This window comes from Phyllopteryx taeniolatus, chromosome 10 (assembly GCF_024500385.1).
Source record: "Phyllopteryx taeniolatus isolate TA_2022b chromosome 10, UOR_Ptae_1.2, whole genome shotgun sequence".
Lineage (NCBI taxonomy): Eukaryota > Metazoa > Chordata > Actinopteri > Syngnathiformes > Syngnathidae > Phyllopteryx > Phyllopteryx taeniolatus.
The window spans coordinates 30,853,510-30,878,667 of NC_084511.1; the positions used below are offsets into that span (position 1 = coordinate 30,853,510).

General features: G+C 49.5%; 3 protein-coding genes across 6 annotated transcripts; 1 reads left to right on the top strand and 2 right to left on the bottom strand.

The window, feature by feature from the left end:
• Nucleotides 1-1,612: 1,612 nt before the first annotated feature.
• Nucleotides 1,613-7,847, bottom strand: nipsnap3a (nipsnap homolog 3A (C. elegans)). Its single transcript, XM_061787485.1, has 6 exons — nucleotides 7,734-7,847; nucleotides 4,166-4,373; nucleotides 3,905-4,066; nucleotides 2,026-2,175; nucleotides 1,898-1,960; nucleotides 1,613-1,831 (listed from the first exon to the last, which is right to left on the bottom strand). The coding sequence occupies exons 1-6, from the start codon at nucleotides 7,806-7,808 to the stop codon at nucleotides 1,755-1,757; spliced, it is 735 nt and encodes a 244-aa protein (XP_061643469.1). The 5' UTR covers nucleotides 7,809-7,847; the 3' UTR covers nucleotides 1,613-1,754.
• A 754-nt stretch (nucleotides 7,848-8,601) lies between these two features.
• On the top strand, nucleotides 8,602-14,092 carry noa1 (nitric oxide associated 1). 2 transcript variants are annotated; one of them, XM_061787481.1, is made up of 9 exons: nucleotides 8,602-8,861; nucleotides 9,424-10,332; nucleotides 11,835-11,999; nucleotides 12,078-12,185; nucleotides 12,251-12,345; nucleotides 12,422-12,553; nucleotides 13,265-13,381; nucleotides 13,466-13,583; nucleotides 13,656-14,092. In XM_061787481.1, exons 1-9 carry the CDS (start codon nucleotides 8,657-8,659, stop codon nucleotides 13,895-13,897), a joined length of 2,091 nt encoding a protein of 696 aa, XP_061643465.1. In that variant the 5' UTR covers nucleotides 8,602-8,656; the 3' UTR covers nucleotides 13,898-14,092. The 2 variants fall into 2 exon arrangements, with proteins under 2 accessions (XP_061643465.1, XP_061643466.1); XM_061787482.1 differs by lacking the exon at nucleotides 8,602-8,861 and adding an exon at nucleotides 8,903-9,075.
• On the bottom strand, nucleotides 13,915-24,740 carry rest (RE1-silencing transcription factor). Of its 3 annotated transcripts, none has more exons than XM_061787476.1 (6): nucleotides 24,724-24,740; nucleotides 19,792-20,027; nucleotides 19,189-19,719; nucleotides 18,588-18,748; nucleotides 18,411-18,494; nucleotides 13,915-17,248 (listed from the first exon to the last, which is right to left on the bottom strand). In XM_061787476.1, exons 2-6 carry the CDS (start codon nucleotides 20,016-20,018, stop codon nucleotides 15,714-15,716), a joined length of 2,538 nt encoding a protein of 845 aa, XP_061643460.1. In that variant the 5' UTR covers nucleotides 20,019-20,027; nucleotides 24,724-24,740; the 3' UTR covers nucleotides 13,915-15,713. The 3 variants fall into 3 exon arrangements, with proteins under 3 accessions (XP_061643460.1, XP_061643459.1, XP_061643458.1); XM_061787475.1 differs by lacking the exon at nucleotides 24,724-24,740 and adding an exon at nucleotides 24,205-24,358; XM_061787474.1 differs by lacking the exon at nucleotides 24,724-24,740 and adding an exon at nucleotides 24,109-24,333.
• Between the last annotated feature and the right edge of the window lie 418 nt (nucleotides 24,741-25,158).

Sequence of the window (25,158 nt, forward strand, 5' to 3'; positions counted from 1 at the left end):
CGGGTGCGTTGAGGTGCAGTCGTTCGTGTAGAGAGAGAAGAGCAGCGGTGAGAGGACACATCCTGTGGCGCCCCGGTGCCGGTGGTGCGTGTAGATGAGGTGTGGCCTCCCCCGGCCTCACCTGCTGCGTCCTGCCCGTCAGGAAGCTGTAAATCCACCGGCAGATGGCAGGCGAGACGCTGAGCTAGAGAAGCTTGGAGGAGATGATGGTGTTGAAAGCAGAGCTGAAGTCCACGAACAGGATCCTCGCATAGGTCCCCGTGACGTCGCGGTGTTCTCGGATGAAGTGCGGTCCCGTCCGCAGACCCGTTTGCTCGGTAGGCAAACTGCAGGGGTACGGCGGGGGTGCCGTGACGCTCTCGAGATGGTCCAGCACGAGGCGTTCAAAGGACTTCGTAACCAGAGATGTCAGGGCGACGGGCCTGTGGTCATTCAGACCTGTGATTGCAGGGACCGGGATGATGGTGGAGTATTTGAAACAGGGTGGTACGTCGCACAGTTCCGGGGATCTATTGAAGATCCGTGTGAAGACTGGGGCGAGCTGGTCCGCGCAGACTTTGAGGCAGGATGGGGACACAAGGTCTGGGCCTGCCACTTTGTTTGAAGATACGTCTCACATCCTGTTCGTGGATGGTCCGCGCAGGCTTAAGGGGAGTCAGAGGTGTGATGGTGCGGGGTGTGGAAGTGTACTTTTCAAATCTGCAGTAGGTGTTCAAGTTGTCAGAACCCTAACTTCTTAATGTTGTCAATTTTGTGGGTATTTTAATGTGTAATTTTGGTACGTGTCCAATATTTTTTGTTTCGAATGGGTCAAGAAATGTGGACGAACAAGGTCGTAGTGCGGATAACGTATTCATGTGGGAATCTTATTTGTGAAAAATTTTGAGAATGTTGAAAACGGTTCCCAAGGTGAACTTGAAGGAGCTGAACATTTGGAATATCGAACGAGATGCATCTATTGGTACGTCATTTGTGCGCATACCTTAAACGGGGCATGCGGAATTGGTGGAGGAAAACAAACGCAGAATTAGAAGGAAGTCGCTATCATGTTAGCGGTCGTGCTTGGCTACGCAGCAGGCCCGTAAGCGTCAGCGATTACACTGAGTATACTGCGCTCTTATTTTCAAGAAAGCCCACAGAGAAACTAGTCATAGTGAAACTTTTGCTACCAAGCAGCATGTTTGTCCAAGTAGCGCCATCATGAGCAACATGAAAATGGTAGCCTAGGTAAATGAGGTATGATTACTAAAAGGCATATTTGATATTTGTGTAAGTCACTGCACAAACGTCGCGCACAGTTTGAACATTAGCACTGCACTTCAATCGAGGAAAATAAAAGAAATGTACTTCAATGATTCATCCATCCATTGCCTGTCCCGCTTCATCCTCCCGAGCTATCGTTTAGAAGTTCAAAAGACATTTTTTTCCAAATGGTGTGAATGTATTGAACTTCAAAGTTAAATAGAACTGAACTGCACTTGGACCCTGACTCTTGGGCGTACCACCCATGGCACTGAGTCCGAGTATACGAAACCCATTTGAGTTTTTGTGGTGGTTGCGACCAGTCCGCATTTGAATGTTATTTACAACAAATGTCAACGCATACACAGACTTGGTTCCAGAGGTTTATTTGGAAGCAAAACGTTTTTTTTCTGTCTCCATGGTGACAGAAAACAAGCCCCGCTCACCACCGCGCGATCGGACGCCGCCGCTCAACGAAGACGAACCCGAAGCTGCGATCGGCTGACGGAAAATCACTTGAGCGGTGAGAAGGAACACGGGAACAGGACCCTGTTTTCGCGGGATTCCACATGGGCCAGACTGCGCAGGACTGAAGAACCGCACCACAATGATTTCATCGTTCAGTGTGATGTCATAGGGCGGGGCGGGGTCTCACCTGCGGCATCCCTTTCCGCTGGACTGCGCTCGTCGACGCTCTCGAACCACCAGAGGGCGTAAACTGACGAGCACAATCACGTCACGTGTGTCCAAACCAACACGCACGCACGCTCGCGTTTTGCTGACCTGTGTCCAGCCGGCCGACACAGCCGGAGAACGCGGCGACCAGGTGGGCGCGTCCGGGTGCATCGTGGGAGGCGACGGCATCTCGGAGGGCAGCGCCCCAAAGCGCAGCGACGCCCGGACGCGTCCTGAACGAGGCCAGTTCAAACACGCCTGAAACGTGCACGGCGTGCATGTTGTCACATGTTACAGCTGTGAAGAGGACTTCTAATAATAATTTCACGTTAGCCTGTTGAAAAGGGAATAGCAGCGGACCGACAGCGGGGCCAAAAGGGATTTAGTCAGCCACCAATTGTGCGAGTTCTCCCACTTAAAAAGACGAGCGAGGCCTGCAATTGTCATCGTAGGCGCGCCTCAGGCCGACTGGCTAGCACATCTGCCTTCGAATCCCGGCCCCGCCCGTGTGCCGTTTGCGTGTCCTCCCCGTGCCCGCGTGGCTTTTCTCCGGGAACTCCGCTTTCCTCCCACATTCCAAAAACATGCGTGCGAGGTTGATCGAAGACTCGGTGACGCCGAGAGACAGAAAGAAGTCCGCGGGCTCTCGAGCATTTCCGCTTTGGAAATGTTGAAATCACGACTTCTACTCATTGGCATTTAGTGAAAATACACGTAGTCCTGTTTTACTGATGCCGATGCTTGTCCTCTCTCCTCGCCCTTCATCTCCTGCTCGGAGAGAGCGAATCTGAAGCCGTCGCTGTTTGGGTTCTGCACTGACAAGACCCGAGGTTCCTCTCTGGGTACTCAGTCATCGGCTTTCTCGAGATCAGGGGTTGCCCGAACCTTTTTGCCCCAAGATCTACTTTTCGAGCGGCCGACCTCCCGCGATCGACCTTTTTTTGGGGGGGCTGGGGGCCGCGACCATGTCTCCGGTTTGAGGTAACTCACTAGCTGACTAGCTTGTTAGTTTTGACACACTTGGCCCCGTTGTTTGCGCATCTGCAGTTACCTTTTAGCAGCGTTGTTTGCGCACGTGCGTATCAGAAAAAAATCCGATATCAAGCAACGGGATGGGATGCGATCTACCGATACTACCTTCGACGCATATTGAGCACCCGCGCTCTAGATCCACAAAGACACAACGTAGCTCCTTCCGACCTTCTCTGTACTTCTCCATCGACACCCTCAAGGCAAATAATGCATCCGCGGGACTCTTCCTATGCATGAAACCGTTCTGTTGCTCGCAAATGCTCACTTCTGTCCCCAGTCTCGCCTCCACTGCTCTTTCCCATAACTTCATTGTGCGGCTCATCCACTTTATTCCTCGATAGTTCCCGCAGCTCTGCACATCATCACCCTGGTTACCGGCACACTCGTGCTCCATTCCTCAGGCATCTTCTCACCCGTTAGAATTCTGTCAAACAACGTGTTCAAAAACTCCACAGCTTCCATACCTCCACGGGAATGTCATCAGGACCAACTGCCTTTCCATTTTGCATCCTCTTAAGTGCCTAAAAGATATACAGTATTTCTATGCTGCTGCTATGCTACAAGACACTAGGACACACACACACTAGCCGCACAACACTCTTCCTTGGTCCCATGCTTCTCTGCTCTGCCTTTGCCTTCTTAACCTTCCTCCCCAGCACCAGAGTCATCTTACACACCCCCGGATGCCCTTCATGACGCAACCCTCTGCATCGATCCGGGGTTGGGACTGTGCCACCCATCGGGCTGCATTATACAACACAAGGGCATCAGAGTGTTTGCAAGTTGTGTCTAACTAGATGAAGAGTGTTTCAAGGTCTACCAAAAGGGAGACCAATTCAATAACTTGCTTCATGACACTAGCATTTGGTTCAGACAGTAGGGTTTTGTGTTTTAGTCATTGCGAAATATTGTATTTTAGAATGAACCACATATGCTGTGGCGTGACGGGTCTGACCTCCGCGGCGCGGTGGTGTGCTGATACGGCTCCAGGGCAGCAGGGCGGCGACCTGGTTGTCCTGGCGCGTGAGCATGGGGATGGCGTGGCTCACATACTCATCGATCCAGCGCTCATCCCGGGCTAGCGCCGCACGCACCGCCGCGCGCTGGCTGAACGACTCTAGTGGGAGGAAGGGGCGGAACTTAGTCACACTTCCTAGAGGGGCGGGACCACGACAGACGGACGGACGGACAGACTTGTGACGGAAAAATCCCTCACCGTACTTCCAAATGTGAAAGACCTGATTGAGGGCGCCATACTCGACGCTCCAGTAGCCAATGAGCTCTGAGTGGGCGGTCCTGAGGTGAATCTTCTCATTGGTCAGCTTCAGGAAGGCGGAGCATCGGTCTGGATGGATTTGGTAGGTGCGGAACTCGTACAAGGGTCCGCCTCCTTGTTGGGGTACCGCTGAGAGGCCCGCCGCACGCTGACAACGTATACACACGCACGCACGCACGCACACACACATATACGTCCACGTATTCTAAATATTTGGGTTGGGAATCGAGAACCGATTGGAACCGGGACTAATGTTCCGGTTCTCCCGGAACCGTTCACATTTAAACATTTTGGTTCCCAGTTTCGATGCCTACAGTCTGCGCACCACGAAGAAGCAGCGAAAACCAACGAAGAAGAACGCGCACAAAGACGTGCTTGCGCCCAACGGCTGCGGCGGCTAACAAAAGTGTGTCTTAACTTTGTTCAAATGAATGACCGGTCGCCTCAGTGCAACACTTGGAATAAGATTATATTGCGCAAAGGAGGCTTTCACGATGCGTAGCGTCTGACGCGCTCCGAGCCTCAGCCTGGACCGCGCGGAGCGACAGTCAAGTCAACGCTCGGTCAACTGGGTGAGCGAAGCAATTAAAGACGTCTCTGGCAACATCGAGACAGCTCACAAGGTCAACGGTTGCTTGCACTTTTGCACTGATGGTTTTTAGCGTTTAGTTTAGTCTTCAAAGCGCCGATGACCAAAACAAAAACAAAAAAAGCTTAACATTGGGCTAAAACTTCACCATAGCAACTTTACATCACAATGAATTGGGACAAAATTCACATAAACGTTGTCTCACGATATCACAAACACTAACCTTGTAGGTTTTTTAGCATTTTGATCCAACCATTTCAAAAAAGAAAACAAAATCCACCGGTGCCGTGTGAAGTTACTTTGCGTGCCAAAATGCTGAGTTCCGGCGCGTACCCTTCAAAATAAAAGGCTACAAGCTTAAAACAGGAAGTCAAGTTAAAACCATTTGACGTGATGAAACGGTCCCAAATAACTATTTTAACAATGCTATATTTAACTTTTAGCTGAAACATTCATGAATGAATATTAAGTCAAATGGGTTAGGGTTACGCAACCCACATTGCCTTGTAGTTCATAGGTTTGATATCGATGCTGGTTATCAAGAATCTCGAGTCAAATGTTCATTTTAGTCGATGCTGCGGGCTGCTAAGAAAATTGATGTTCATCATTTTGACACCATTTATTTAAACCATGCAAACTAAAAGAATCTTAATCGAGAATCGTTTGGAACCGGAATCGGAATCGCTCAAATTCAAACGATGCCCAACCCTACTAAACAAAATGTGTTCTTTACGTGTCCTTAAAGGTCCACTTCTATCAAAATCCAAATTTTCCCACTGTTTTATGCATACCGTCAGTCAAAACGAGTCTGAATCGACGCGGTTTGTCGATTGAATGCAAAAGGAAATAAAAGGCATAAGGCTTGCAAAACAGGCGGATTTGAAATCGCCGTCGGTGTGACGTAGTTTTGTCAATTAATATTCAAGTACGTGCCCACTCGGTGGTGGGTACGCACCCGCTCAACTCAGCTGAACACGGCATTTCCGGGTTTGAACTCAGCGAGTCTCAGCCATACAAATACACTCTATAAAGTATCCATATGCTGTGTTTTCCAACAATACTTAACTATGTTCAGAATGTATGCCGTAAGAGTGGATGAAATAGCGACGCTTGCAGTCATTGTGGTTCAATTCCCACGAATGGCAGCAGATGACGACGCTTTTCATTTTCACCCACGTCCCCTTTCAGATCGCGTCCCCGTTAGCGGGCCAACAATCCGACGCTCAGCCAATTGTGCTTCCCAACGATCGGAAGACAAAGAACGCGTGGCCGCCCTGAGCTTCCACACGTCATGCTTGTAGATGCGTCATGCAATATGGACCGATCAGAGCCGAGCTGTTTCCTATATTAAGACTGGGGAAGATGAGCGATCCAGTCAGAGCCAAGCTTATTTGCACCGTCTCAAATGCCAGGTGGGAAAAAACAACTTTGAGCATTTCCAACCCAAATGATCTTGCAAACCCAATAAAAGGACATCAGAGATTCGGGAAAAAAAACTGATGGAAGGGGACCTTTAATGCCTGGATCAGACTCCAGGATTTTAGCTACGTTATTGGCCCAATTTGCTATCGCGGGCAATTTCCCAGATCGGGCCTCACAAAACTCCTTGTAGTGTGACATAATCCACGACCAATGAGTTGGTCCTACGACGGCAAAATGAAAAGTCTAGCGTGTTGGGTTTTTTGGGGATCTTCTGTGCGGTGTGGCACATCGACAAGAATCCTGCAACACCGGACCTCGACGTCCACCAATAGGATTGCATCTCGAAATGGCGTGTCGCCTCTCTTGCTCGCCCGCCGTTCTCAAGATTTATTTGCAGACATTTAGACAACGAATCGACAGACCGCCGAGATGTTTCCATACAATATTATTGCTAGCCCTAGCTAGCTAGCTAGCTCGCTACATAACATCATGTTGCTTGTTTGCTAGCGGTATTAAAAGTACATGAACATGACCTCAAGCTTTCATTGAAGAACAGACAGTCCAAAACGTCCTCTCCAGAACACCCAGGGATGAACGTGCACGCGTTTTTTTCTTCTTTTTTTTCAGCAGAAAACATTGCCGCAATCAAAGCTAAAACCTCTTCCTAGCCCAATGATTATAAAAGACGGGATAGGCTGATATGGTAATATCGGTACACGGTGTGGCGTTGCCAGTGTTCTGCAGGCTTCGATGGCAGTCGTCCGATGTAGCGCCGTCGCGAGCGATCACATTTGTCTTGTAGTCTCATCCGGGCAGAACATGTCTATGCCGTGTTGTTGACAGCCAAAAAATACATTGATTTTTGATCTTGTCGTGTTGACGTCATCCTTAATTGTCTTTTTTTGGTGGTTTATTGTGTGTGTGAAAAGGAAAACAAACACATCGATAAAAACATTGATTTGTTAGTTAGTGAAGGCTGGCAAACGTGGTGACTTGGTTAATTTTCAACTTGAAAGATTTCACAGTTCACTCCGGCCTGTCCAAAGAGCAACTCCGTTTTTGTGTTCCTGTGCTCGTGTGTGTGTTTGCGTGCGTGCGTGCGTGCGTGTGTGTGTAAAGCAGTTACATCCCGAACTGGTCTCGAGTCCGTTTTTTGTCAGAATAAAATGTTACAAATTGATTGATGGTTTCCAAAGCAGACACACGTTCAGTTTTTTTTTTTTTTCTTAAAACTTCAGATTTTTATTTTTTACATTGTTTTTTTTTTTTTAAATATTGATATTTTTTTTAAGTATTTCAATTCAGATGTTTTTGTTTATTTGGGCTGGGGTGGGGGGTTCAAATTGTTATCCATCACGTTCACAGTTTACTCATGTCATGTGTCGTAATATGTCATGCTATGAGAATGCATAAGTATTTGATAAAGATTAAATTTGTAGTTGTCAGAGTCCTGACATATGTCACTAATCGGGTTCGGTTGGGTTAGGGTCCACTCACGTGAGCCTGAAGAACATCCGGCGAGAGGCGGAAGCGGGCCAAAAGGCGCGTGCAGCTTGACGTGAGGTGGATCATCTCGAAAGACCAGAAAAAAACTGAAGAAGAAGAAAAGTTGAAGAGACGCGAGCATGTACTCAAAGATCCTCTAAAATTCAGAGGGCTCACTCTACCATGAAAAAAAGTTGTTTTGCATGAACGTGTTTACCAATGATTTGAACGCATCTCTTTTCTAGTTACTATTGATATTAGTGAATGTGGCGTCATGTAAAGTGAAAATGATCAAATCAATTTGGAGCAATTGGTGGCTTGTTACTTACAGTTCTGAGGACTCTCAAATTTATCTTCGCCTGTGTGGCGTTTGCATGTTCTCCCCGTGCCTGCGTGGCTTTTCTCCGGGTATTGCGGTTTCCTCCCACATCCAAAAACATGCCTGGTAGGTTCATTGAAGACTCTAAAATGAAAACTCAGGAAATGGATGGATGGTGGCTTGTTGTTATTTTTTTTCACCAAAGTGTAGCAAGAGTGAGCCCTCCTTTTTCAGATTTAGACCTCTTTTTCTTTATTCCATCCATCTATTTTCCGTACCGCTTCCCATTTTATTTTTGTACAAACTTGAGTCGATTTTCTTGTTTGACAGAGTGAGACAACTGTCTTGAGATTTTATCTTGGGACGTAATCACGTTACGTCATCCCGTGCATGTCGGTCACGTGTTGCAATTCGTCCTCGTTTGTGTCTTTTTTTTGACGTATTATTTTTATCTTTGTTTTTTATCTTCTTTTTTTAAAGACTTTTTACTGGCGGTATTTTTCCCCCCTCGGGCGGTTTCATCACGACTGCATCCGCGGAGTGACGTCACCTCCGTGCAGTAACGCTTCGACCACGTGAGTTGGTGACGTCACGGTAAACCAGAGCAGACCGAAGCATGCTGAAAGTCACACGCGTGACCGCGAGCTTAGGTCGCGCGCTGCGGTGCTCGACTGGAAGTTCCATCTCACTTCCGGGTTCCGGAACGGCATCGGGACGCGTTTTGGGCCGACACGCGCACGACAGAATCCCACGTGGACTAGAACAGAGCTGCACGGTGGACCCGAACCAGGAAGAACGCTTCTGGTTCGCGGAGGTCACAGGTCAGCACTGCGCGTGCGCTCCACTTCGCGTGCTTGGGTTTGTGGATCGTGCGAATGCTTGTTTCTTGTGTGTGTTTACTCTGTAATGTTTGCTGGGTTTTTTTTGTTTTTTTTTAGTGTTGGCGTGCGCATGGTTCTAAAATATGCTATGTCGTCTGACTCGATCACGGGTGTCAAACGGGTTTCCACTTGTAAAGCGCTTTTCTACCTTAAGGTAGCTACAAAACAAGAATTTTGTACTGTACAGTAATATGGGCGCATAGGGCCTAAAAAAATAATAACTAGCAACCCTTTATTGCTCTGTGACTCAATGTCAATGTCTTTCTGCCTCCAAAGCGGTCTGTCTCCGTCAATGGACCGTCTGTTGTCGTAGTCGAGCGGCTCCGACTACCGGAGACAAATTCCTTGTGTGTTTTTTGGACATACTTGGCAAATAAAGATGATTCCGATTCAATGTAACAGACAATCGGCTATATCGGATGAGCCCCTCACCCCTAATAGTCCGTTCTATCGAGGTTCGACTGAATTTGCCGCGCTTTGAACCGGTCTCCTGTCCTTTCAGATCCAGAGGAGGAACCTGTTATGACGGATGTCGGTCCAAAGCAGAGCTCGCCGCCGCCTCCTACTCTTCGTCGTCCTCCCAGCAGGGCTGTGCAGCTTCATTTGAAGAACTTAACCAGCCCGGACCTTGAGGATGAATCCCTCATTCAGTTCCACGATGCAGACCTTCCGCTGTGCCCGAGCGTGGTGGCGTCCATCAAGAAAAAAAAGGCGGCGCTTAAGGAAGAGCACAAGATCTACGGGACGCCAGATTCAGAGGAACCCATTAGCGATACCCGTTGCCCTGGCTGCGGCGCCGTCCTGCACTGCGCCCACACCGAGGTCCCAGGGTACCTGCCGAGCGAGAAGTACAAGGTCCTGCTACGGGAGGAACGGCTCAATAGCGCTACCTGCCAGCGATGCCATTTGCTGCGCCACCATCAAAAGGCCCTGAACCTGCAAGTGTCCAAGGACGAGTTCCGCAACGTGCTGCGGGAGATCCGCTCCCAGAGAGCGCTGGTCCTTCTCATCGTGGACCTCCTGGACGTCCCCGACTCGGTTGTCCCGGAACTTCCGGACTTGGTGGGTCCCAACAAACACGTGGTGGTTTTGGGCAACAAGATCGACCTGCTTCCCGCAGACTCGCCCAACTACCTGCGACGAATCCGACGGCAGCTGGGCCGGTTCTGTCAGGAAGCCGGGTTCGGGACTCAGGTGAGCGACGTCCACCTGATCAGCGCCAAGACCGGCTACGGCATCGAAGGGCTGATCTCCAGCCTGCAGAGGTCGTGGAAGTACAAAGGCGACGTCTACCTGGTGGGAAGCGCCAACGCGGGGAAGTCCACGCTCTTCAATGCGCTGCTCCAGTCTGACTACTGCAAGTCCGGAGCCTCCGACATCGTTGGCAAAGCCACCATTTCCCCGTGGCCCGGTGAGATCGCCGCAAAGCATGCCGGGACAGGGAGAGGGCCGCTCGTCCCGTTACTTGGCTTTGATGCAGAAGTTGAATTTTGGCAACCGGACTCTTGTCTGTTGTTGACGTCGTTATGATCGTGCCTCGCCATATCGCAGTTCACCTATTGCGGCTTTTTTAAATGGACAGTACAGTTACTCGAAAAGTAAACATCGTAAGCTAATATTATTTGGATTAGCTCTCATTTTGCACTGAAAACTGTTTACGTATTGCAAGTCGAAAATGTTCTCTTACATGAGATTGCGACGACGATATTGATCAAAATGATCGCGATTCATATCATTTTGCCAATAATCGTGCTGCCCTTCCATAAATCATACATGCAAATCAGTCGCCTTTTGGCAAAATCAGCCGTTTGGAACTCAAAATGAATCGTACAGATCCGATGAGTTTTTTCTGAGGGGGGGCGTGTCGCCATCGTCATAGGCTGTTTCGTACTCCTTGAACGCTGGCGGCCTGATGCATTCCACACGTCCACCGTCCACACGCAGATGTAATTGTGAATATCAGCCTGACGTTCCGCATGTGTGCGCTCGGGACCGGCTTTGGATCAATCACAGGAGTCGACGAGACCAGAAAAAGCACTTCCGCCGCTTCTGCTGTTAAGAACTAACGGTAGTTTTACTCCATTACCATGATCTAAATGTCGGTCGCTGCTTTTATCCGGCAATTGTTGCTTATGTATCAACTATTTCGTGGGCGAGACTACGACTTAAGACTTCCGCATTGGTGGTGTTTGCGCCAATCCGGTTTGAAGCGCCAGCGACGTTCAAGTCTAGTTCACCAATCGAACGACACGAGAAAGTCACATGACCTCACACGACGTCTTCTATTGGGCTTCCCGGGCATAGGCATTCAAACTAGATCAGCCAGCCTGGCTGATCGTCGTGCCTACGTGGCAAATGACCAATAAAAACAGAAAAATATTGTACTTCATATTTTCCTGGAGGATGCATTTGGGATTGGCCTTTGAATTTGGTAATAGTGAAAAATGAAGTGAAACAGACAATGATTGTCGTCAATTGTTTTCCAGAATGAGAGCGCTTAAAGAGGAGGATGCTATTCACGTGGCACAGCTTGAAGCCGGCATCGGGTGCAGGTGGAGATGGAGATGGGCCTGGCTCCAGTTGGAGGCCAAAAGAAAAAAGCAAAGAAATCGGGCACATTTCCTTTGAATCCTAAATGTGTACTTGAGCGGTGTAAATAAATGTTTTTCTGCGTGAAGAACATTTGTTGATTTTGCCTTGTTGTACTCTTCAGAGTCTTCCAGATTGCTTAATTTATGTGAAAATCAAAAACCTTCTCTGCGGGAGCCCGTTGATGTGTCTGACTGGTGAAAAGTCTTCAACAACCAACAGGAGTCCAGTTGCCAAAATGAAACTTTTGCAGATTGACTGAGGATGTCCCAAGTCAAATTGCGTTGCTTCTCACGGTGTGCCGGTGTGCCGTCTTGTGTGCAGGGACCACTCTGAACCTGCTCAAATTCCCCATCATCAACCCCACGCCGTACCGGATGTTCCGACGCCACTGCCGTCTTCGGGAGTGTCGCCGGCAGACGGAGGACGACCTGTCGCCCGATGAGCTGAAGTGTCTGAAAGACCTCCGCCGCCAGGGGTACTTAGTAGGTACGACGCGGGCAGAAGAGCAGTGGGCGGGGCCGTGCCCGTCGGAGGGCTCAAATGGACTTGGCGTTTTGTGTTCAGGTCGCGTGGGTCGAACGTTCCTGCCCCGAGTCGTTCACGGAACGATCGCCTTCGATCCTGACGCTTTAGCCTTCGGAGAGGATAACGACGGCGAAACTGTGACAACGGGTGAGAAACGTGATCGGTCGACTGACGGTGGTCTTCGGCGTTCTGACAAATCCAAGTTTCCACAGGAAAACGAGAGGACTCCCCTGGCAAGTTGACGTATAACGAGCTGAAAGATGCACACTGGCTGTTCGACACACCGGGAATCATGAAGGAACGGGACGTGAGTGGCAGTCCGCCGGATCGGCGCTTCAGCAGCTTCCCCCGGATGACGAGAGTCGACCTTTGTCTGTCCGCAGGTCCTCGGTCTGCTCACCGGACAGGAAGTGAAGGCCGTGGTTCCGACGCGGGCCGTCGTTCCTCGCACGTATTTGTTGAAGGCCGGGATGAGTCTGTTTGTCGGAGGTCTGGCCAGGATCGACTTTCTGGAGGTCAGTCGGCATCGTGCTAACCCTCGATGAAAAGTAGCCTTTCGAGACCGTTTTATTTCTCGGTGACTTTGGACTTAACCCTAAGATTAACTAATTAGCAGGTGAGCACGAGTCACGTGCACCCTGACGAAGCTCGGTGTCAAATCAAATCAAATCATTCCCGAGCACAACGTGTTTTGATTTACTTACTGCGGTGGTTCTCAACCCGAACCCTCGAGACCGAGACCGGCTTCGGGTGTTCGAACACTACTGGATAGTTCCCTAAAAAGCGCACTCTTCTGCGTCGCGTTCGCAATCATTCATCATTCCTGACTCCCCAGCCAGGAGAATTTGCAACGTGACAAGCAAGCTTTTCCCCAAAATGTCAAGTGTGGTTAGAATTTGGAACCGCCACTTCAGCCTGAGTACAACGCAGCAAGAATTTTTTAAATTGGATGATTGGTTGCAGAGAAATATATGTTTTTTTGTGTGGTTAAGGTTTGGTTTTAAACTTGTATGGCCAAACTTCCAAACTAAAACTGGACTTAATTAGCGCAAATGGAAGATTATTGGTGAGAAGGGCAGCAGAATAGCTCGTGTACGCCAGTCATCAATTGTTCTTTCGTGAATTTGTTCTGGAGGATTTTCGAGGCCTTTGGAATGCTCGTTCCGCTTGCCACGTTTGACCTTCTTGGCCACACTAACCTATCCTTTTGGATCGGGGCGCTCCAGGGGGAGAAGTCCTGCTGGTTTTCCGTCATTGCCTCCAGTCAAGTTCCGGTTCACGTCAGCAGCGTGGAAAAAGCGGACGCCGTTTATCAGAAACACGGCGGACGTGAGCTGCTGGGGGTGAGAGGTCGCCCGTGCCCGCAAGATTGCAGTCCGCTTGAGTCGGCACGGTAACAGACAGCGTTCTTGTGGTTTTGGCTTCAGGTGCCAGCGGGAGGAACGGAGCGCATGAAGAACTTTCCGGCGTTGACCCCTCAGGATTTCCGGCTGGAGGGTCGAGGTCCCCTGGAGGCCGCCGCCGATGTGAAGTTGTCGTCCGCAGGTGCGCCGCAAACCGACCGGACTCTGGTGTCATTGCTCAGTCGTCACGGAAACGGCCGCCGTCTGTTGTCAGGTTGGGTGGCGGTGACGGCGTTGGAGGGACAGCGGCCGCTGCTGAGGGTTCACGGGCCGCCCTCGGCCGCTTTTGGCCTGAGGACGCCGCCCCTGCTTCCTCACGTGGTTACCCTGAAGGGGGCGCGCATCCCCAAGTCGTGCGCCTACAAAGTGCCGACGCCGGCGGTGTTGCTGGACGCCGGCCTGAGGCGCAAGAGCAAGACCGCCGGGAAGGACAAGAGAAAAGCAGCTGATAAGTAACAAGAGTCTAAAACAGCTTGTCAAATCAAGAAAACATTTATTTCATCAAAGTCGAACTCCTAAAGTGTTGATGTGGAAAGAAAAAGGAAAAAAAAAAGCTGAAACATAATAGCAGTTATTGCAACCATTTTCTTTTTCGGTTTAATGGACAGTGTCCTTGGAAGGCGCTTACAAATAAAATGTTTCATTAATTCATCTTTAAATTGATGAGTTTCATGATGTTGAATGTTATGAGGCACACACAACTGTTTGTAATATTTTGACCACATTGGTTACATGACTGTCAAAATATTGCAAACACACGATACACGTATATAAGAAGGCTGTAACGATTACGCATGGAAACCGAAAATCGCGGTCTTCAAACAGTTTGCTTTTCACGACCAACGCGTGTTTATGGAGCAGCAAAGTGTCCGGCCACCAAGGCGACACAGTCCGTGGACATCCGCACGGGTTCGAGAGTACGGAATATACGCTGGGCCCGCTGCCCGAGTTGCGGGTTAGCCGAGCATCGTTAGCCTCGGCCAGTCCGATCTGCTCACGAGCGAGGGAGGGGGGCGGCACAAAGTCACCGAAAGTCCAGCTTCGTCCCCAATGTTGTCCAATAACGTGAGTACGACTGTGCGCCGACAGTACTTTATCGCAACTCGCTACTATTGCGCGCATTCCATAACACGCCTTTCCCAACACCTGCCGTGCCGTGTGCTTCGTGCACAATGTTGTTTACCTTTTTGGTTTGGAGCACAGATAGGAAGTCTCCTACGGTGTTAACCCGATGTTTACGTTGTTGTTTGTTTCCTAAACTCCACAGTGTGGTTTATCCAGCCATCCATTTTCCTTACCGCTAATACTCACTAGGTTTGCGGGCATGCTGGAGCCTATCCTATCTGACTCCGGATACACCCTGAATTGGTCCTTAACCAATCGCAGGGCACACGTAGGCAATCAATCATTCACACCTACGGGCAGTTTAGTCTTCACTCAACATATCATGCAGGTTTTTGGGATGTGGCAAGAAACCGGAGTACCCGAAGAAAAGCCACGCAGTCATGGGGAGAACATGCAAACTCCACACAGGCGAGGCCGGACTTGAACCCGGGTCCTCCGAACGGTGAGGCAGATGTGCTTGACCGGTCATCCGCCATGCCGCACGGTGTCATTTAGTTTTTATATTTGAAACAGGAGCTATTTTGTTGGAGAAAAGTTTTTCTCATTTGATTATTTCTGGTTTGCAGCACAGACCGGACGGAGTCTTAGAATATTTTTTTCTTTACAATCATGTATAATTGTCCTAAATAAATAGTCCATTTTTTTTATTACAATCTCTTTTTATTTTTTTTACCTCCACCCAAAAAAAAGTGTGTCTCGAACCGTGGGTCAGAAATCGCGATGCCGTATCGACTAGTGACTTGTTACAGCCGTAATATATAATATACATTTATATTAAACAATGTATTCAAAGCTGTTGGATTTCATGAGAATTGAACCTTCAGAAGCAACCTAACGTTAATCAAGCGGATGAAGTTGAAAAATAAAACCAAATGTAAAAATTGCACAACAAGGTCAAATGTTTCATGGGCTCAATGTGATCAAGAAAAAGATTGTCAAACGCTGCAGAGAAATTTTTCTTGAGCCGATTGCCTCTTGACGTCGGTGATGTCATCTGCCGCATCGACGCGCGAATAGCGGCCCCGCCCGCTGCCACAATTGTCACACGGGTTTTTGTGCTTTGGCTTCAATGAAAAGCAGCAGTCATGACGGAGAGGCCAGTTTGCGAGGATGGCTCGGTGTTCGGCAAGGGCGCGACGGCTCGCCGTCAGTTGCTCGCCGGCGCCGCGCCCATGTAGTACACGTTGACAAGATGGCGATTGAGGTGGCGGCGGTATTCGGCCTCCATGGGGAAATGCCGATCGCAGAAGATGCACACGTGACTTTTGAGCTCGGTCGGTGTGGGAATTTCACGGCCGGGCGTCTCCGGGTCGTCGGACGTTTTTTCCGCGCCGTTTCCGTTGAGGCCCGAGTCGTCGCTGCCTTCGGAGGCACCGTCGCTGTTGTCGCTTACGTTGCCGCTGTCGCCGCCGCCTTCGTGGCTGCTGTGGACGCCCTCGTCGTCCTCGGGGTCGAATGCTTTGCCGCGATGCTCTGGCGGCAGGGACGAGGGTTTAGCCGGAGACGCCGGAGTGGGCGGTGCAGGGGTTGCGTCGGCAGGCGTGTCGGCGCGACCTTCTTCTGGCCCGTCGATGGGCTCCATCGTAGGCGGGGTCGACTCGACCGGGCGGGCGGAGCTTTCTGGCGCATCTGGAACGCCGGACTGGCCTTCCGGCCGATGTGCCAAAGACTTTCTGGTGGACCTCCTGGCCCTTTTGGCGGGCAAGCCGGACGAGGGCGGCGCACGGGCGCTGCGGTTGTACTTTGAAGCGGGATGCGACTTGTTGCCGGTTCGGAGCCGCCGGGCCTCGGAGGCGGGCGCGCACGAAAAGTTGAGCGCTTCTACCGCTTTCCTCTTTTTGGACTTTTCTTTGCCGTCCTTCTGAAGACCTTGCGGAGTGACGAGGCTCTGAGCAGGTTCTCCTTGTTCGTACTTCTTGCCGCCGGACCTCCTCGGCTTGCCCCTCTCATTTCCATCTTGCTGGCCCGCCGTTCCTTCCGCTTCCGACTTCTCCCGCTCGTCCTTTGTCGCTTCCGGCTCACACGGTTTGTCGGTCGTCGTCTTCTTGACTCTTCTCTTGGCCTTTACGACGCTCGCCGTCTCTTCCGGGTTTTCCTTCGACTTCTTTTGTCTTGTCGTGATTGTTTTCTCCTGCTCCGCTTTCACTGCAGAGCCATTGCATTTCCTGGGAATCTCCTCCGGCTCATCTTCACTCTGCGCTGGTTTTCCGCTCTTTCTGACGGACAGATTGATGGGACCGGACGGTTTGTCACGAGGAACCGGCTCCTTGATGGGACCGGACGGTTTGTCACGAGGAACCGGCTCCTCGTCCGCCTCCTCGCCGTCAAAGTCCTCCTCCACGCCGGACAGATTTGTTTTGGAAGGCTCCTCTGGTTTTTTCACCCTCAGTTTGACCTTGGAGACGTCCACGGTGACGTTGCAGCCGGAGTGTCGCGATTTGATGTGGTATTGCAGGTTGCACTTCTTGGAAGCGGCGTACTTGCACAACGGGCAGAGGAACTGGCGAGGGTTGAGGTGGAGCTCTACGTGCTTCTTGAAGTTGCTGCGGTCGGCCGTCTTGTACTCGCAGTAGGGGCACGCCAGCGGTTTGGGACCGTTGTGGACCTGGCGGGCGTGACGGGTCACCTCGTGCTGATTGGCTGCCAGGTAGTTGCAGCTCTCACACTTGAAAGGCCGCTCACCTGCGCACAAAACACAACAACCGTCAGGATGCGGCTGATGCAGCTTCGCTCGACGTCATCGGCGGATGTCGTCCATCGGACAGGAAGTAGACCGAATCGGCACGTGTAGGCCGTAGGACATGCTTTAAGGGTTTGGAAGACACCCAGATGGCCGTTTTCGACAGTTCTTGTCCTCTTTGGGTTAGGGGTGAGCTGGAGTCGATCCCAACTGACTGGGGGAAAGGCAGGGTACACCCTGGACTGGTCGCCAGCCAATCGCAGGGAACATGCAGACAAACAAAGACTGGGCGCCACTCAATGGCACGGTACATACAAACAAACCTAAAAACAATTTGGAGTATTCGACGAAGCTAAAAAAAGGAAAGGAAGGAAAGGAAGCTTCTCTTGCAGCTCTTGTCAGAATAAAATACTCAAGATCTAAGGTCCACTGTTTACATGTGACATGATCTATTTTCAAATTTAATCGGAGCGGTTTTACAGATGCGTGACGTGCGCACATCTTCGCAAGAGGGAAGTATGTCGTCAACTGTATTTAGCACAGTAGTGCAGTAGTGATTATTTGGACACTTTGATGAAAGCAACAGCTTCCATCAAAATCAGGTTACACGTCGTTCCAAATATCTCTGTCGCAAAAAACAGCTCTGCTAGGAAGTCGTCATGTTTTCCGGTGCGTAAACGATGACATCGCGACACATTTACGTCAAGACGGAACATGCGCAGGCCGACGACATTCCGATTCACGTGACCAAAATCGACTTGGCACAAGGAATTTTCACCCGTTCGGATTGGGCCCGTTCCAATTGAGGTGTTCGCGGAGCGGTTTCATTTGGTTTGGGCTTCCAAATGGATTATACTGAAAACCCAAAGCTCCGCGTAAGCTGCAGGCTTGTGGCACCCCATGAGAGTTATTTGCTACTGCCTAACCTGCCTAACCCTAACCCTAGTCTTCAAAACACTTCGACAGCAACATCGAGACACACAAACACACACACACACACTTTGTTTTTACCGTGTCGCTGTGCCATTCGAGTGCTTCAGTGGATAAACAAAAGTCACAACAACGAAACATTGTCAATACACACGCATCGTTTGTGGAACGTTCCAGTTGTCCGGCAATTGTGAGTGGCGGAACAAAAGCTGAATTTGCGCGTGCGCTACTGACCAGAGTGTGTCCGCATATGTCTGGTCAGGTGCGTCTTCTGGGAGCTGGAGTAGTCGCAGTACGGGCACTGGAATGGACGCACACCTGGGACACGGGCGCACACATTAAGGTTGGGCCGAGAGCAGGCGGAACACACACACACGCACGGACACACGTCTCTGTGTTGGTGTGGCTCACCGGTATGCGTCCGGATGTGCTGGATGTAGTTGCTCTTGCGGTCGGAAAAGTAGGAGCACTGAGTGCACGTGTGCAGTTTGCTGGGGAAGTGATTTCGCAGGTGCTTGCGCCAGTGGTACTGACTGACCGTGCTGTACGCGCACAACGTGCACTTGAACACTCTGCAGCAGCACGCACGCACACACACACACACACACGCACACCGTCAGTTGTCGTGTTGTCAACGCGTGGTAAGAAAGAGCAAAAGAGAACGAAAGAGTGAGAAAATGAAGGGAAAGAGAGGAAGAAATTGAAAGAGACCAAAAAAGAAATAAAGAGAATGAAAAAGAAAGTAACAGGAAAAAGTTCAAGAAAAAAAAAAAAAAAAAGGCGAAACCAAGAGAAAGGGTGGAAGGAAGGAAACAAGGATGGAAAGAAAAAAGAAGCAAAGTGAAAAATCAAAGAAAATGGAGCAAAAGAGGATCAAGGCTCAAAGGAAGGAAAAAGAAAAGATGGATGATCGCTGGGATGGGCTCCAGAAGCGCGACAGAAAATGGATGGATGGATGGATGGAAGTCAAGAAAGAAAGCAAAGAGCAAAATACAGCGAGCGAGCGCTTGACCTGTGGTCCTCGCCGTCCTTGTTGTGGTGTTTTAGGTGCGCGACGTAGTGGTCGTATCGGTTGGTGTTGTATCCGCAGCGCTCGCATCGGATCAGGCCTTTGGCGTCCCCTGCCGCCGCCGTTGCCGCCTCCTCGCCGTCACCGTCGCACGCCCGCGGCGAGCCGTCCGGGGCCGTCTTTCCCTCTTTGGCCTTCAGTCTGCTGCGCCCCTCTACGCGGTTGACGACCGCCATCTTGCTGACGGCGTGCGTCCGCAGGTGGTCTACGAACCCTTTCTCGTCGTGAGCCTGAAAGTGGCACGGTTTGCAGTGAAAGGGCTTCTTCTTCTTCGCGGCCTCCGTGGGCACGGCGGGCGCCGGAGGCGCGTCTTTGCGCATCGGCGGCGGAGGGGCGGGGCCGCTTGAGGTCGGCGGCGAGAATTCGGCGTCGTCCTCCCGTCCGCCGTTCTGTTGTTGTCGCGTGGCGTCGAGGCCCGGAGCCTCCGAGTAATCGACGGCTACGCAGACGCCGTCGTGGTTGTCGTAACCGTACCTGCGAACGAAGGCCGCGTAACGTCAAGCCGAGCATACGTGGTTCGCCCGCGCGTCGGTAGGGGGCGCTCACCTGATGACGCTCTCATCCTCGCTGTCCGAGTAGCCACATCCCACCGTCTTTAGCTCCATCATCTCTTTGTCGTCGGCCACGCTGCCCTCGGCCAACGCGCCGCCGCCGTCCACGGCCGCCACGGCCGCCACGTTGGCCAGCATGACCAGCTGCGGGGCCGCCGAACTGCGGACGTCGTCGTCCATCATCGGAAACGTCTCCATCGAGAACACGGAGGGAGCCGCCATGCTGATTTCCTGGCCGCAAAAACATTTTCTTGCTTTAGGCCTCCGAAACAGAAACGGGCTGGGTTAGTCCACAAGAGGAAAATAAAAAAAAAAACAGCGGTGCAACAATGAATCAAGTCATTGACAACTCATAGATTTTCAAACGAATCGACAACTTGATTGATCATCGATTCACCGTTCAGAGCCATTGTTCACTTCAAACTGTCCAAATCTTCAGAATCCGGTATATGTGCAATAGACTTTACATCGATTTGATCATAATTAGCATTTTATGCTGAATGGCCGATCGGCTTTAATGTCATCATTCGTCGACCCGATCAATGACTCCGCAAATGACATTTACTCCGTGTCGCCATCGGGCGCAGTGTATTTGAATCCAAAAGCCAGTTTCTTTTTTGCCTTGTCTTTTGACACATTGTACTGAAAATATCTGACGTCCAATGAAGTTATTTAAATAAATCAAATAAAAATGTCAGCGGTCTGACACGGACAACACGTCATGCCAGGGTCAGACTGCCAGACAAATTTGCTCTTTCACGCTTGCACGATGTCAGACTACTGCAAATAAAGTCTTGTATTTCGATGCCACCGCATCCTGTTTTTTACGATCATTGGGCTTTATCTTGTCAACTCAAATGCGACCGGATACACACGTTACCGTGGCGACAACAACAAGAGTGGATCGCGCCGACTGTATTATGAGGACAAAATGGGGAAAAACGTGCGTTGGTGGTCACCGGTGCTCAAGACCGGAGAGGAAGTTGAAGGTTTGCTTGAGGTACGTTCACGTACTTTGAATACGATACGGCTCGCAGGCAGGCAACAAAAACGTTATGTAGCCTAGCAAGCTTCTGCTAGCACTGACGGTTGTATGTAAACATGCCGCCATTCTGTCGAATCATGCTCTAAAGTTTTGGTGTGGGTGAAGTAACTTAATGACAATAAGTTAGCACCCATTCTTTCTGTCACGTTGTAATGTTGGTTTGACCCGACCGATTAGAATCCACGATCTGACGAGAGCAGCGATTTGCAACCTTTATGGAGCCAAGGAACCTATTTTCCAATTGAAAAATCTCACGGCACACCCACAAACAAAAATGTCACAAAAGGAGGATACACTTATGACTGTATTGACTTCCTGCCATCTCATTGAAGGCCATTCATTCGTTCTGTCAGTCACTATGCCTCACTGGCATAAATAGAGGAACAAAGATACATTATTTATTGTAAATATTATTTTTGAGCAATTAAGTACACAAGTATATAGAGTAAATGAACAGGTCATTGAACTAGACACATTCCTCCATCTTGTGATCGGATCTTTAAACTCGCTGATCTGCCCCAAAAATCTTGATCGTGTAAAGCCAAATGTGCAACCTAGCGTATTTTCACAACAATAAGGCGCACTTAAAAGTCTGACATTTTCTCCAAAATGGACGGGGCGCACCTTATTTGTGCACAGAGTTCCAAAATCTATAAATGTTGTGCGATGAGCGCTCCGCCTGACTGACTGGGAGCATTTCGTGTCGACACGCTGCTTGTATCGAGGGAGGCGGACGTGACTGAGGACAGCATGCGGACGTAGAGGGGGAAGGGGCGCGTGACAGAGGACGCTAACGTGAGTACATTGTTAAATACGTCAATCAAGTACAACCGAACTCACTTTTGCTGCCGCTGCCTTTTTCAAAACAGTGTTTTAGCGTGCATGGACGCTACCGTATGTTTTAAGCTAGCGTATGTGTTGCCACGCCTGCGCCCAATAATGCGGTGCTCCTTACGTATGTGTTAAATACAGAAATAGTCCCCGTAACTGAGACTGCGCCTTTTAATACGGTCGTGAAAATACGGTGCTTCCACGTTCGGCAAAACAAGTCTATGCTCTTCCTCCCGGTTGGGCTGATGGAACCGTAGGGGCTTCCAAAGTCTGTATTTTTTTTAAACACAACATGTCACCACAGAGCCAGCAAAGATGACAATAGCCAATGTGAGACTTTGTTTGTGATTACATACAGCTGAACCAGAAGTTTACATCCATTTTTTTTTCTCATTGTCTGACATAGGGCTGCACAATTTTCACAATTAAATTAGCTTGATCGGCGGCGATTTGTACATTTAAAATGCGGGCTCTGCACAATGGCATGAACTTGAAGCACTTTCTCAACTTTCTCAGAAGTTAGCCGACCACTACGGGGCGGGTGAACGCGTGGTGGTTAAGGCTTCATCAAGCTGCCTAAATAACAAGCGAGCATCGTGCGCTCCCCGCAGCGGTAGCTGAGTGTATGGATGGGAGCCAAACAAAATGGCTCCTCAAGCAAACTGTGGCTGCAGCAGCAGCAGCATGAAGAGAGTGACTTCTACTTTGAAATCTGACGTTTGGGCTCATTTTGGATTCCCCTCTAAATCCGGAACACAAAAATGGACAAAAGACACTCCGACCAATGATACGCAATTCCGCCAGGAAAATACGCCAGACGTCGGCGTCCCAGAACTGTAAATGGAGTTAAGACAGCGGTTTTGGAGTCATTGAAGTCAACGGAAAGAAGAGTAAAGTTTAGAAGACAGTGGCGAGGCCAGCCATGATGGACGGATGAGAGAGCGTGGCACTCAAGAGACAACAGGAAGCAGAGCAAATGAAGATGTTGAGGTCCTCTGGAGGAGTGAGCAGGTTGGAGGGGAGGACAGATGAGCTCATCAGAGGGACGCCCGAGGTTCGATGGTTTGGAGGAGAGAGACCGAGAAGATTGCTAGAAGGCTGAGGAGGATGGCGCTGCCAGTTTCCTGCTAAATGCACGTCAATGTCAATGAAAGGAAAATACTGTTGATTGTCGAAAGAGGAAACCATTTGCTCTTTCATTAATAAGTGAAATGTTGCATTTTCTCGTGTATTCGTGACCCTTCGTTAACCGAGCAAAACTAGATTTGATCCTTATCCTCGGTTATTCCAATGGAATTGTCAGTAGAATACTTGATGACTAATTGCAAAAGTACTGAATGCAAATACTTATTTGTGCCAGGTCTGTTTAATGTCACTTCAGAAATAAAGTGAGAAAAAGTCATAGCATTTTAATAAGAGTAACTGAAAACGTACTACCAATCGCCTTTGAAGGGGCACAAATTTTGATTAGCCCCCTTGTTTTCTTAAGATTCAATGCACTTGTTTATAAAATGTGTTTGGATAAATCAATATGGATTTTAAAAGATATAAATATATGTATCTTTTCTCGCTAAAATGGCTCAAAAGGACTCGAAGCTCAAGGTGTAGGACTTGCTACTTGACTCAAGACTGGCCTATCTCAACTTGGGACTTGAGGACTTGGTCCCACCTCTGATCGCTCCAAAGCGATTTTTGGGAGTGGACGTTTTCGGAACGATGCAGGTCCAAAAGTGTAAGTGGCCAATCTGAGCAGACTGTGAGCCCTGCGTGAAAGGAAGCATTTTCAGCGTGTTACGTTCAATTCTACTGACGTCATTGTTGTGAAGAATGCGTCCGTGACAAAGTTCGCAAAGTTTGTAAGAGTGGAGAGGAGGGGGCGGGGCGGGGGGAGAGAAAAACGCTGGTCGGCCATTTTGAAACAGCACCACCACAGTCGACAGCGCCTCGATCGCAAAAGCAGCAAAACAAAACAAAAACCCCAAAACAACTTGAACAGCACGTCGAGGACACTCGCTCACTTTATGAGAAATCCTTCAACCGTCAAGCAAAAAGTCTCAGCACTTTTACTCACAATCGCCAAGCTATTTCCATTGATTTCGGATTTTGGCTGCGCATGAACTTTCCCAAAACATTTCGAAGCACATCGAAGAGAGAAGACTAAAAGATAAAAAAGCTGCAAAATGAAGCTGTCAAACGAACGAACGTGGTGATTTGTCGTGCCACCATTTCACTTTTCAACAAAGTTTGCGGAAGCAAACGGCCGGCGAGCGAAAGCCTCCTCGAAACAGCAAACAAAACAAAAAAAACCCAGCAAGTGACGAGGCTGAAGAGCAATAAAAGAAGGCAAAAGTGTCGCTTGCAAAGTGTTAGCCATGGTCCTGATCAGCGGCGGACAGCGCCTCCGCCTTTTCCTCTTTTTGTGGTCTTTCTGCTTGCCTCCATTTTCCGCAGTCTCCAAAGTTTGCTTGGTTAGGGCGACACAAGGTCGACGTGGAGGTCGGCGAGCGTCACCCACAACCCGGCCTCACTCACCCGCTCTCCCGCGACGAGCTTGTCGAGCGAGCCGTTGGCTTTCGGAGAACTTTCACACGACGACGACGACGGAGAAGGAGAAGGAGGAAAAGTTTGCGCACATTCCTGCACAGCCCACCGACTGACGTAGTGCCCGTGACGTCACCACGCTGGCCTCGCACACAACTCCGAAAAAACATCTCAAACTTTACTACGACCACGTGTAGTTTACTGCAATCATTTGTTATTTTACTACAGTACTTAATTTTACTACAGTATGTTTTCTTTTTCTACAGTACATTTTTATATTACTACAGTACTGGTACTTCTTTATTTTATATATAAATATATAAAATGAACTACAAAAATATTTCTCAAACGAAACCCAACTGAACCAAATTGATAAATTAGACCAAATTATGATGTTAATTATGATCAGTGTCAGTTACACATGTACTGTATGTTAATAATGAGACTCAGTTGCGTGATGAGTGAGTGATTGAGTGGACGATGCGTGCGTGGGTGTTGTAAGGTGCAAACCTATTCCAAGGTTAACCAAACATGATCTGAGCCAGGACCAAAAGGATGGGCGGCCAGTCTGGATGTGCTGTCCAGTAGCTAGGAGTAGACAACAGCCCAGGAGAAAAGAAGCAACAGAGTGGATGTGGCCCACATTTGTCTACATGAACTGGGACTCCTGGGCGCCACAGGTGTCCTAAATCAGCCCAGTCAAGGCAGACGCACTCAGCCAGCGGCGCGTTGTGGCGCCTCCAAGAGGATCTCAGGGGAGAGGGGGAGAAAAAGGACCTTTGCAATTCAATATGTAAATCTAAAACATATTTTATATACACAGTATGTATATCTATGTCTATGTTTAGATTTTGTATCCATATAACTACATCTATCATGTATGTAATGGCTGAACGCACAAAATTCTCTTGCCTTGACCTAAAGAATACACGTTTTAAGATACAA

What these genes read in the sequence shown, in the direction of transcription:
- nipsnap3a (XM_061787485.1), bottom strand. Translation starts at nt 7,808, where the DNA reads ATGATCCACCTCACGTCAAGCTGCACGCGCCTTTTGGCCCGCTTCCGC. An exon ending in CGGATGTTCTTCAGGCTCAC is followed by an intron (nt 4,374 to 7,733) that starts GTGAGTGGACCC and finishes ATACGTTGTCAG; the next exon opens with CGTGCGGCGGGCCTCTCAGC. An exon ending in TGTCGGCCGGCTGGACACAG is followed by an intron (nt 1,961 to 2,025) that starts GTCAGCAAAACG and finishes TGTGCTCGTCAG; the next exon opens with TTTACGCCCTCTGGTGGTTC.
- noa1 (XM_061787481.1), top strand. Translation starts at nt 8,657, where the DNA reads ATGCTGAAAGTCACACGCGTGACCGCGAGCTTAGGTCGCGCGCTGCGG. An exon ending in CTGGTTCGCGGAGGTCACAG is followed by an intron (nt 8,862 to 9,423) that starts GTCAGCACTGCG and finishes CTGTCCTTTCAG; the next exon opens with ATCCAGAGGAGGAACCTGTT. An exon ending in GAATCATGAAGGAACGGGAC is followed by an intron (nt 12,346 to 12,421) that starts GTGAGTGGCAGT and finishes GTCTGTCCGCAG; the next exon opens with GTCCTCGGTCTGCTCACCGG.
- rest (XM_061787474.1), bottom strand. An exon ending in GAGGATGAGAGCGTCATCAG is followed by an intron (nt 19,720 to 19,791) that starts GTGAGCGCCCCC and finishes CTTCGTTCGCAG; the next exon opens with GTACGGTTACGACAACCACG. An exon ending in AAGGACGGCGAGGACCACAG is followed by an intron (nt 18,749 to 19,188) that starts GTCAAGCGCTCG and finishes GTGCTGCTGCAG; the next exon opens with AGTGTTCAAGTGCACGTTGT.